The 12647-nt window shown below is 39.7% G+C and overlaps 1 protein-coding gene across 16 annotated transcripts in view; it reads left to right on the forward strand.

Annotated features, from left to right (window-relative positions):
* The window catches only part of PLCB4 (phospholipase C beta 4), a 411667-nt gene that overhangs the window by 389829 nt on the left and 9191 nt on the right, over window positions 1-12647 (forward strand). For all 16 annotated transcript variants that reach the window (XM_063720670.1, XM_054541571.2, XM_063720669.1 and 13 more), the window contains 3 exons: window positions 7196-7297; window positions 11408-11465; window positions 11908-11994. In XM_063720670.1, coding sequence (XP_063576740.1) covers window positions 7196-7297; window positions 11408-11465; window positions 11908-11994 — 247 coding nt within the window. The remainder of the gene's footprint in view (window positions 1-7195; window positions 7298-11407; window positions 11466-11907; window positions 11995-12647) is intronic.

Raw genomic sequence — 12647 nt, forward strand, 5'->3', positions numbered from 1 at the left:
GTTCATCTCATTGGGACTTGTTGGACAGTGGGTGCAGCCCAAGGAGGGTGAGCCAAAGCAGGGTGGGGCATCACCTCACCCAGGAAGCACAAGGGGTCAGAGGATTTCCATTTCCTAGCCAAGGGAAGCCGTGACAGACTGTATCTGGAAAAACAGGACACTTCCGCCCAAATACTGCGCTTTTCCCAAGGTCTTAGCAACCGGCAGACAAGGCTATTCTCTCCTGTGCCTGGCTTGGCAGGTTCCACGCCCATGTAGCCAGGCTCACTGCTAGTGCAGCAGTCTGAGATCGAACTGTGAGGTAGCAACCTGGCTGGGGGAGGGGCATCCACCATTGCTGAGGCTTGAATAGGTAAACAAAGTGGCCGGGAAGCTCGAACTGGGTGGAGCCCAGCGCAGCTCAGCAAGGCCTACTGCCTCTGTAGACACCATCTCTGTGGGCAGGGCATAGCTGAACAAAAGGCAGCAGGCAACTTCTGCAGACTTAGACATCCCTGTCTGACAGCTCTGAAGAGAGCAGTGGTTCTCCCAGCACGGCATTTGAGCTCTGAGAATGGACAGACAGCCTCCTCAAGTGGGTCCCTGACCCCTGTGCAGCCTAACTGGGAGACACTACCCAGTAGGGGCCGACAGACACCTCATATAGGTGGGTGCCCCTCTGGGACGAAGCTTCCACAGGAAGGATCAGGCAGCAATATTTGCTGTTCTGCAGCCTCCACTGGTGATACCCAGGAAAACAGGGTCTGGAGTGGACCTCCAGCAAACTCCAACAGACCTGCAGCTGAGGGATCTGACTAGTAGAAGGGAAACTAACAAACAGAAAGGGATAGCATCATCATCAACAGAAAGGTCATCTACACCAAAACCCCATCTGTAGGTCACCAACATCAAAGACCAAAGGTAGATAAAACCACAAAGATGGGGAGAAACCAGAGCAGAAAAGCTGAAAATTCTAAAAACCAGAGCACCTCTTCTCCTCCAAAGGATCGCAGCTCCTCGCCAGCATTGGAACAAAGCTGGATGGAGAATGACTTTGACAAGTTGACAGAAGTGGGCTTCAGAAGGTCAGTAATAACAAACTTCTCTGAGCTAAAGGAGCATGTTCAAACCCATCGCAAGGAAGCTAAAAATCTTGAAAAAAGTTAGATGAATGGGTAACTAGAATAAACAGTGTAGAGAAGACCTTAAATGACCTGATGGAGCTGAAAACCATGACACGAGAGCTTTGTGACACATGCACAAGCTTCAATAGCTGATTCGATCAAGTGGAAGAAAGAGTATCAGTAATTGAAGATCAAATTTATGAAATAAAGCGAGAAGACAAGATTAGAGAAGAAAGAGTAAAAAGAAACGAACAAAGCCTCCAAGAAATATGGGACTATGTGAAAAGACAAAATCTTGTTTGATTGATGTACCTGAAAGTGATGGGGAGAATGGAACCAAGTTGGAAAACACTCTTCAGGATATCATCCAGGAGAACTTCCCCAACCTAGCAAGGCAGGCCAACATTCAAATTCAGGAAAGACAGAGAACACTGCAAAGATACTCCTCGAGAAGAGCAACCCCAAGACACGTAATTATCAGATTCACCAAGGTTGAAATGATGGAAAAAATGTTAAGGGCAGCCAGAGAGAAAGGTCGGGTTACCCACAAAGGGAAGCTCTATCAAACTAACAGCAGACCTCTCGGCAGAAACCCTACAAGCCAGAAGAGAGTAGGGGTTAATATTCAACATTCTTAAAGAAAGGATTTTCAACCCAGAATTTCACATCCAGCCAAACTAAGCTTCATAAGTGAAGGAGAAATAAAATCCTTTACAGGCAAGCAAATGCTGAGAGATTTTGTCACCACCAGGCCTGCCTTACAAGAGCTCCTGAAGGAAGCATTAAACATGGAAAGAAACAACTGGCACCAGCCACTGCAAAAACATGCCAAATTGTAAAGACCATTGATGCTATGAAGAAACTGCATCAATTAATGGGCAAATTAACCAGCTAACATCATAATGACAGGATCAAATTCACATATAACAATATTAACCTTAAATGTAAATAGGCTAAATGCCCCAGTTAAAAGACACAGACTGGCAAACTGGATAAAGAGTCAAGACCCATCAGTATGCTGTATTAAGGAAACCCATCTCACATGCAGAGACACACAAAGGCTCAAAATAAAGGGATGGAGGAGGATCTACCAAGCAAATGGAAAGCAAAAAAAAAGCAGGAATTGCAATCCTAGTCTCTGATAAAACAGACTTTAAACCAACAAAGATCAAAAGAGACAAAGAAGGCCATTACATAATGGTAAAGGGATCAATTTAACAAGAAGAGCTAATTATCCTAAATATATATGCACCCAATACAGGAGCACCCAGATTCATAAAGCAAGTCCTTAGAGACCTACAAAGAGACTTAGACTCCCACACAATAATAATGGGAGACTTTAACACCCCACTGTCAATATTAGACAGATCAATGAGGCAGAAGGTTAATAAGATATCCAGGACTTGAACTCGGCTCTGCACCAAGTAGACCTAATAGACATCTACAGAACTCTCCACCCCAAATCAACAGAATATACATTCTTCTCAGCACCACATCACACTTATTCTAAAATTAACGACATAATTGGAAGTAAAGCACTCCTCAGCCAATGTAAAGGAACAGAAATCACAACAAACTGTCTCTCAGGCCACAGTGCAATCAAATTAGAACTCAGGATTAAGAAACTCACTCAAAACTGCAAAACTACATGGAAACAGAACAACCTGCTCCTGAATGACTACTGGGTAAATAACGAAATGAAGGCAGAAGTAAAGATGTTCTTTGAAACCAATGAGAACAAAGACACAACATACCAGAATCTCTGGGACACATTTAAAGTAGTGTGTAAGGGAAATTTATAGCACTAAATGCTCACAAAAGAAAGCAGGAAAGATATAAAATAGACACCCTAACGTCACAATTAGAAGAACTAGAGATGCAAGAGCAAACAAATTCAAAAGCTAGCAGAAGGCAAGAAATAACTAAGATCAGAGCAGAACTGAAAGAGATAGAGACACAAAAAACCCTTCAAAAAAATCAATGAATCCAGGAGCTGGTTTTTTGAAAAGATCAACAAAATTGATAGACCACTAGCAAGACTAAGAAAGAAGAAAAGAGAGAACAATCAAATAGACGCAATAAAAAAATGATAAAGGGGATATCACCACTGATCCCATAGAAATACAAACTACCATCAGAGAATACTGTAAACACTTCTATGCAAATAAACTAGAAAATCTAGAAGAAATGGATAAATTCCTGGACACATACACCCTCCCGAGACTAAACCAGGAAGAAGTTGAATCTCTGAATAGACCAATAACAGGCTCTGAAATTGAGGCAATAGTTAATAGCCTACCAACCAAAAAAAGTCCAGGACCAGACAGATTCACAGCCGAATTCTACCAGAGGTACAAAGAGGAGCTGATACCATTCCTTCTGAAACTATTCCAATCAACAGAAAAGAGGGAATCCTCCCTAACTCATTCTATGAGGCCAGCATCATCCTGATACCAAAGCCTGGCAGAGACACAACAAAAAAAGAGAATTTTAGACCAATATCCCTGATGAACGTCCATGCAAAAATCATCAATAAGATAAATACTGGCAAACCAAATCCAGCAGCACATCAGAAAGCTTAACCACCATGATCAAGTTGGCTTCATCCCTGGGATGCCAGGCTGGTTCAACATATGCAAATCAATAAATGTAATCCATCACATAAACAGAACCAATGACAAAAACCCCCTGATTATCTCCATAGATGCAGAAAAGGCCAACAAAATTCAACAGGCCTTCATGCTAAAAACTATCAATAAACTAGGTATTGATGGAATGTATCTCAAATTAATAAGAGCTATTTATGACAAACCCACAGCCAATGTCATACTGAATGGGCAAAAAGTGGAAGCATTACCTTTGAAAACTGGCACAAGACAAGGATGCCCTCTGTCACCACTTCTATTCAACATAGTGTTGGAAGTTCTGGCCAGGGCAATCAGGCAAGAGAAAGAAAGAAAGGGTATTCACTTAGGAAAAGAGGAAGTCAAATTGTCCCTGTTTGCACATGACATGATTGTATATTTAGAAAACCCTGTCATGTCAGCCCCAAATCTCCTTAAGCTGATAAGCAACTTCAGCAGTCTCAGGATACAAAATCAATGTGCAAAAATCACAAGCATTCCTATACACCAATAACATACAGAGAGACAAATCATGAGTGAACTCTCGTTCACATTTGCTACAAAGAGAATAAAATACCTAGAAATCCAACTTACAAGAGATGTGAAGGACCTCTTCAAGGAGAACTACAAACCACTGCTTAATGAAATAAAAGAGGACACAAATAAATGGAAGAACATTCCATGCTCATGGATAGGACGAATCAATATCATGAAAATGGCCATACTGCCCAAGGTAATTTATAGATTCAATGCCATCCCCATCAAGCTACCAATGACTTTCTTCACAGAATTGGAAAGAACTACTTTCAAGTTCATATGGAACCAAAAAAGAGCCCTCATTGCCAAGACAATCCTAAGCAAAAAGAACAAAGCTGGAGGCATCATGCTACCTGACTTCAAACTATACTACAAGGCTACAGTAACCAAAACAGCATGGTACTGGTACCAAAACAGAGATATAGACCAATGGAACAGAACAGAGCCCTCAGAAATAACACCACACATCTACAACCATCTGATCTTTGACAAACCTGACAAAAACAAAAAATGGGGAAAGGATTCCCTATTTAATAAATGGTGCTGGGAAAACTGGCTAGCCATATGTAGAAAGCTGAAACTGGATCCCTTCCTTACACCTTATACAAAAATTAATTCAAGATGAACTAAAGACTTAAATGTTAGACCTAAAACCATAAAAACCCTAGAAGAAAACCTAGGCAATACCACTCAGGACACAGGCATGGGCAAGGACTTCATGACTAAAACAAAAAGCAATGGCAACAAAAGCCAAAACAGACAAGTGGGATCTAATTAAACTAAAGAGCTTCTGCATGGCAAAAGAAACTACCATTAGAGTGAACAGGCAACCCACAGAATGGGAGAAAATTTTTGCAATCTACCCATCTGACAAAGGGCTAATATCCAGAATCTACAAAGAACTCAAACAAATTTACAAGAAAAAAACAACCCCATCAAAAAGTAGGCAAAGAATATGAACAGACACTTCTCAAAAGAAGACATTTATGCAGCCAACAGACACATGAAAAAATGCTCATCATCACTGGTCATTAGAGAAATGCAAATCAAAACCACAAGAGATGCCATCACGCCAGTTAGAATGGCGATCATTAAAAAGTCAGGAAACAACAGATGCTGGAGAGGATGTGGAGAAATAGGAATGCTTTTACACAGTAGGTGGGAGTGTAAATTTGTTCAACGATTGTGGAAGACAGTGTGGTGATTCCTCGAGGATCTAGAACTAGAAATCCCATTTGACCCAGCAATCCCATTACTGGGTATATACCCAAAGGATTATAAATCATGCTGCTATAAAGACACATGCACACATATGTTTACTGAGGCACTATTCACAATAGCAAAGACTTGGAACCAACCCAAATGTCCATCAATGATAGACTGGATTTAAAAAATGTGGCACATATACACCATGGAATACTATGCAGCCATAAAAAAGGATAAGTTCATGTCCTTTGCAGGTACACGGATGAAGCTGGAAACCATCATTCTCAGCAAACTATCACAAGGACAGAAAACCAAACACCGTATGTTCTTACTCATAGTTGGTAATTGAAGAGTGAGAACACTTTGACACAGGGTAGGGAACATCACAGACCACACATCGGGGCCTTTGGGAGGGTGGGGGACTGGGGGAGGGATAGTATTAGGAGAAATACCTAATGTAAATGACGAGTTGATGTGTGCAGCAAACCAACATGGCACATGTATACCTATGTATCAATCCCGCACGTTGTGCACATGTACCTTAGAACTTAAAGGATAATAAAAAATAAATAAATAAATAAAATAAATCCATGGCAGAAGCACTTTTCAATGCAACAGCAGTATTTTAGCTTTTTCTCAAACCCCTGGTGGTTGTGTTTCTTCCTCATGATCACAACTATTATTCTTGGTTAAAAATCTTTGCTTTCTTGACATTTGTCAGAAACATTTGGTCATTAGTGTTTGTTGAATGAATGAATACAGAAAGGTCAATTTCCTAACAAGTTATGGTAAAATCTGAGAGTGATCTTCTTGGGTCCAGAGTTTCTATACATGTTCCTGCTGAAGTGGCTCTAGGGTAGCTGAGTGAGCAACTCTCCACTTCAGTGTTGCCCATCTCTTTGGATGCAGTGCAAATAGCAGTGCCTAGGTAACCTGACTGCTTGGATGCTGGTTTCCAGGCAGTGTTTTCAATAGATCTCCATAGGTTATAGAAAAAAAATTTGTTATCATATACTATGTAGCATTTTAAGTTTTATTCCTTTAATGCACACATAAATAAACGTGTGTCATGCATACACATGCATTCACACATACAGTGGTTGGTCACCTGCAAACCTACTTTTTTGCTATTCCCTGTGCTTACTTGAAACCATTTTGTCCCTTTCATTCCCATGGCTGATAGAAACAGGAAGGCCGTTTGTGATGGTTAGAACATTTTCTCTCTCTCTTCCAGCCCATCTGGTCCCAAATAATATGAATTAAAACTGAGATCTTTGTATTTATGGGCAAAAATACTGTCTCCTCATCACAGGCCATCACTGTCACTTCACCACTAGGTGGCCACCACTGCCCCTCAAGGATCAGCATCCACATAGCTTGGGGTCCCTTCCCTCCTTTTTCCAAAATACAGAATTCGATGAGCTCAATAATAGAAAAAAAAAAAAAAAAAAAACAAGAGTGAGAGGAGTGAACTTAGTCATATTGCTATAAACAGAAGTATTTTTGGTTTTTTTCCATGTTTAAATTACGTCTATATATATAAAATATAAACTTTACTGTTGTAATCATTAAGTGCATGGCATTAAGTACATTCACATTGTTGTGTACCCGTCACTACCGCCCACCTCCAGAATGTTCTCATTTTCCCCAGGTGAATCTCTCTACCCATTAAACACAAACTCTCCATCCCCCCTCCCTATTTGTTTTCTTGTTTTTAATACATAGGGAAAGCAAGGAAATGCGAGCACACCAGGCTAAGATTTCTATGGAAAATAGCAAAGCCATCAGCCAAGATAAATCTATCAAGAATAAAGCAGAACGGGAAAGGTAAGTCTGAGAGCGCTCACTGCAGGAATATGGCATTGACTTGAGGACACAGTCTCACCTTTCTTTACGTATGTTCACACACATACAACTGAGACAGAAAAACACTTGTGGCTTTTGACTAAGAATTCTGCTATTATAACTGCAATGGAGATTTGTTATTATCACTGTAGAACAATCATCCACATTTTCTGGTTGCTTACTACCACCAGTAAAATTAGTTTACATTCAATATATGTGTGCTGCTTTACAAAGTTGCATAAAATATGACACAATAATATAATTCTTTTTTTTATTTTATTCATTTATTTTTTTGCTTGTTTGTTTTGAGATGGAGTCTTGCTTTATCACCCATGCTAGAGTGCAGTGGTGCAATCTCAGCTCACTGCAACCTCCGCCTCCTGGGTTCGAGCAATTCTCCTGCCTGAGCCTCCCTAGTAGCTGGGATTACAGGCACGCACCACCACACCTGGCTAATTTTTGTACTTTTAGGAGAGATGGGGTTTTGCCATGTTGGCCAGACTGGTCTTGAACTCCTGACCTCAAGTGATCTGCCCGCCTCAGCCTCCCAAAGTGCTGGGATTATAGGCGTGAGCCACTGCGCCCAGCCTATAATCAATATAATTCTGAAGCATCCTTCCCAGGTTCCATTGGGTCATTCTGCAAGCCTCTCGCCTGCTCAGGTGTCAGTCCGTTCTGGATGGGCCGGTCCTGAGTAGCAGCAACAGTCAGGAGGGTGGTCTTCTTCAGTAGTCCTTCACATGGGATCATCTTTAAAGCCCCCATCCCATTTGTCTCATTTGTCCTTATGTTAGGTGAGTTTTCTGGAAGCAGATCAAAGCAGGAATTGAGGTGCTTGTGATTCACTGAGGAAGGGACCTTCAGAGAAAGGGAGTGAGGAAGCAGGAAGGCCCAGGGCAGGCCCTAAGCAAGGATGTGGTCTCACCTACGGTCCCTGTAACCTCAAATAAAAAATTGCACCACAGATTTGTCCCTCTTTGAAGCAAGAGTACCTGGCTTTTGTGTTTCCATATTAGGCAGTCATTGGCTGCCTGAGATTGGAGGAAGGGTTTGTGTGACCTCCATAGAAGGTGCCAGGTGCAAGCCCTTTAGACACAGCTGGTAAAGGGGATCTGAGCTGTCACTAGTCATGTTACCCAAGGGATAGGCACTTAATTCCCAGCGATCACCTGTGCTGCCCATCATCCACCTCAGGAAACATCTGAGAATACAAATGTTATCAGCTCCATAACCAAGAGCCTGGGTTACGCCACCAGCAGTTAGGGACAGTGGGGTTCCTTCTTTTGGGGGAATAATACCTAGCAAGAAGGTGGCCTTTTGGCCGAAGTCCAACAGAGAAAAGCTGTTTTATGAGCCAAGTGCAGTGGCTCACACCTGTAATCCCAGCACTTTGGGAGGCCGAGGTGGGCAGATTACCCGAGGTCAGGAGTTCGGGACCAGCTTGACCAACATGGTGAAACCTCACCTCTACTAAAAATACAAAAAAATTAGCTGGGCGTGGTGGTGCCTACCTGTAATCCCAGCTACTCAGGAGGCTGAGGCAGGAGAATCACTTGAAACCCGGGGGCGGAGGTTGCAGTGAGCCGAGATCCTGCCATTGCACTCCAGCCTGGCCAACAGAGCAAAATTCCATCTCAAAAAAAAAGAAAAGAAAAAATGTCATTCTTTGGGTGTTATTCTCAGATAAGCAACTTTGTTTAAGGGCCTTATATACATGGAAATGACACCTTCTTAAGTTTGAAAACACCAAATATTCCAGCCGTGATAAAACCTCATTAATTTGAACTGTTTTAGACTGTCCAAAGTGAAATATAGAATTAACCATGACAAATGTGCCAATTAATAGCTTTTTACCATCTTTTTCAAATATGTTACAAAGTAGACTTTAGCTCGGTTGAGGTCAAATTATCTTCAATTTGGAGTTACTGCTGACTTAATTAGCAAGGTTCTTAAAATTTATCTTATTTTGAAAACTGTACTTATTTATTGTAACTTTCTATTTTTATTTGTGCAACTGTATGGGGGTACATGAGAAAACTTTACATATATACAATGCCCAGTGATCAAGTCAGGGCATTTAGGTTGTCCATCACCCAAGTACTATACATTTTTGGCTAAGTATTGTCACCCTACTCTGCTATCTCTCATAAGTTTGTATCCAGTGGTATGTGGTTCCAAAATATCTACAAATTGGCTGTTTTTTAAAAAATAATTTTTCTATACCAAATGATAGTTATATTCTAAACCCATACTGTGTGTATGTTTGTATCCACTTTATCAAACTAAGGAGAAATAAAATTTAAAAATTTATCATAGCACTAAGAAAGATATATAGAAACCGAAAATCATAATTACATTTTTAGATCAAAGAAGACATTTTAACAGAAATTACCCAATATTTATAACTGAATGACAATGTAAACACTATTTATCAATGTGTAGAGGGTAGTTAAAGTGATATTTGGAGTGAAAAATATAGCCTAGATGCATATATTTTTTAAAAGATGTGAAAATTAATGAGCTAACCACTCAAAGAGAATATGAAGTTGGAAAAACAGAGTGAACCCAAAGATCTCTGATGGAAAGAAATAAATTTAAAAAGCAAAAAATACTGAAATAGAAAACAAAATGCAATAGAGAACATTCAGAAAAACAAAAGCTTATTTGAAAAGAATAATAAATCAGTTAACTTTCACCAAGACTAAAGAAGAGAGAGAAAGCACGAATTAGTGATGTTAGGAATGAAAAGGGGAATTAACTACAGAGAAAAACGCTTTGAAAAACTAAGTCTACTATTAAAAAAAACTACCAATAAATTTGAAACGTTAGATGGAGTGGAGAATTGCTTTGAAAAATATAAATATCCAAAACTGACTGAAAATGGAGAAAACCTGAACAGACTGACAATTATTACAGAAGTTCAAGAAGTTATAGGTCTTTTCACTCATGATAAACACTCTACCTCACCAGTAGTCAGGGAAATGCAAGTTAAAACAATGAGCAATGCCATTCCATAGGAGCATCCAACTGACAGAAAGTCTGATAGTACTAAGAGTGGGCAAAGATATGGGGAAAGAGTAACACGCAGACACTGCAGATGGAAATGCAGTTGGGGACAACTGGATTGGAGTAAGGAGGAGCCTGTTCGTACCCTGCCAAGTGGCAAGTCTTAGTATACACCCTACAGCAGCCTTTGCCTGTGTGCACAAGAAGATATGCACCATACTTCATCCACCCATCCGTTTATTCAACAGACACTTATTGTGTCAGCTATTACAGGGCCCACGCGCCTGATCGTTGTAGCGTTGTTTGAAAATAACCTAATTTTTGTTAATGGCAATGAGGAAATAGTGTAGTCTGTTCATAAATTGAAAAATCCATACAGCAAATGAAAATAATGAAGTGGTTTGGAACATAGGTGTATCTCTAAAACATAAGACTAAGTAGTAAGCTATAGGAAGAAACCCAGACTATGTTACTCTATGGGTACATTTAGAAAACACACGAAATGATACCACTGCGCTCGGCCAGCAACATCAGCATCACCTGGGAGCTAACTAGAAATTCAGACCTCCCACCCCAGGCCCACTGGATCAAAGTCACTAAGGGGAAGGCACAACAGTCTGTGGTTTTTATCATCTCTCCAGGTGATTGGTATGCACAGGAAAGTTTGAGAAGCTCTTATATTACACATGGGCACATCTATATGTGGTTTAAAATATTAAAACATGGGTGAGAAGATCCACACCAAATTCACAATAGTGGTAACCTCTGGGGAGAGAGGAAGAAGGAAAACTGAATCAGGAAGAATACAAATGGGGCTTTAATTACATCTGGAACTGTTTATTACCTTTAAAAATGTGAGATAAACATGGCAAAACATTAATATCAGTTAATCTGAGGGATACATACACAGATTTTTAAATATTCTTCTCTGGACATTATATGTTTGAAAATACTGCAATAAAAATTAGAAAAATAAAGCAATAATTCCATCCAGAGAATTTGATGGAATATAGCTCTTTATTATTTGACATAATATTAATTTCATTCAATGTCATACCAACCATTATTTGTGCTCATTGCTTTTAGGCGAGTCAGGGAGTTAAACAGCAGCAACACCAAAAAGTTTCTGGAAGAAAGAAAGAGAGTAAGTATTTTTTTATATTTTTGGCATTCTTCCTTAAAAAAACTATAAACAATAACTCATGCTTAGCCACCAGACCTCTAGCTAATTTGCTTAATTTGATTTTTCTGTACATTAAACATTCTAGCTTCTCTGCTCCCTGAAAGCTAAAATAATGTTTCACTAAAATCTTTAAGGTAATGATTTGGCACCGTTTTATACAGAAAATGAAGCCAGGTTTAGTCATGCGTAAGTCCTCTATTATTTTCTAAGATTTTAGCAGGAAAGATCTTCCCAGAAAGAATTATGAGTTTAAACTCTCCAAATTTTGAGATGATTTTTAAAAAAATTATTATCTCTTTCACTTAAATTATAAAGTTACAAGTCATCTCTCATCCCTGTTTTAAGATTGGAAGCCAAAGTTTATCAGAATTTTTTTTTTTTTTTTTTTTTTTTTTTTTTGCAGCTTGCAGTGAAGCAGTCCAAAGAAATGGATCAGTTGAAAAAAGTCCAGCTTGAACATCTAGAATTCCTAGAGAAACAGAATGAGCAGGTATTTTACCTAAAATACATAAAAACATGCAGGCAGCTAGCCAGCTTTGGGATACACATGCCATGGCCCACAGTGACCAGTGGCTTGCATATTGTAATTGAAAGGTAGATAGAAGAATTTGTTGCCCATTACTATATTTTCTCCATTATATCCAAAAAGAAAAGAAAGTACCAGTTTTTGGAGCAGGAGCAGAATCTGGCTGTGCCAAAAAAAGAATATTTGGATAAATTATGGGGATTATGGGGATTCTAAGAATGAAATTACTAAAAGTGAGAGGATGAAGAAAAGAGATTACGAAGTATTTCTCCATTTTCATTTAGAGTTTTATAATTTGCAAACTATAGGCAAGGGATATGATGTTTAAAAGCAAATGAGAGAAACTACCTATTTTCAAACTCAATCTGAAAATGAAGTTTAAAAACTTTCCTGGGGCTTACAGGTGGTATCTAAAGTCATGAGCCCCCATCACTCTACAAATCACTGAGCATGAGTGGATACCATAGTCTTGGTGCTTTTTCCCTGCAAGATAAGACACTAAATAAAGAAATATACACAAATAAAGAAATATACATGAATTATCCAGGCTGGGCACAGTGGGCTCATGCCTGTAATCCCAGCACTTTGAGAGGCCGAGGAGGGTAGATCAGGAGGTC

This window comes from Pongo abelii, chromosome 21, assembly GCF_028885655.2.
Source record: "Pongo abelii isolate AG06213 chromosome 21, NHGRI_mPonAbe1-v2.0_pri, whole genome shotgun sequence".
NCBI lineage: Eukaryota > Metazoa > Chordata > Mammalia > Primates > Hominidae > Pongo > Pongo abelii.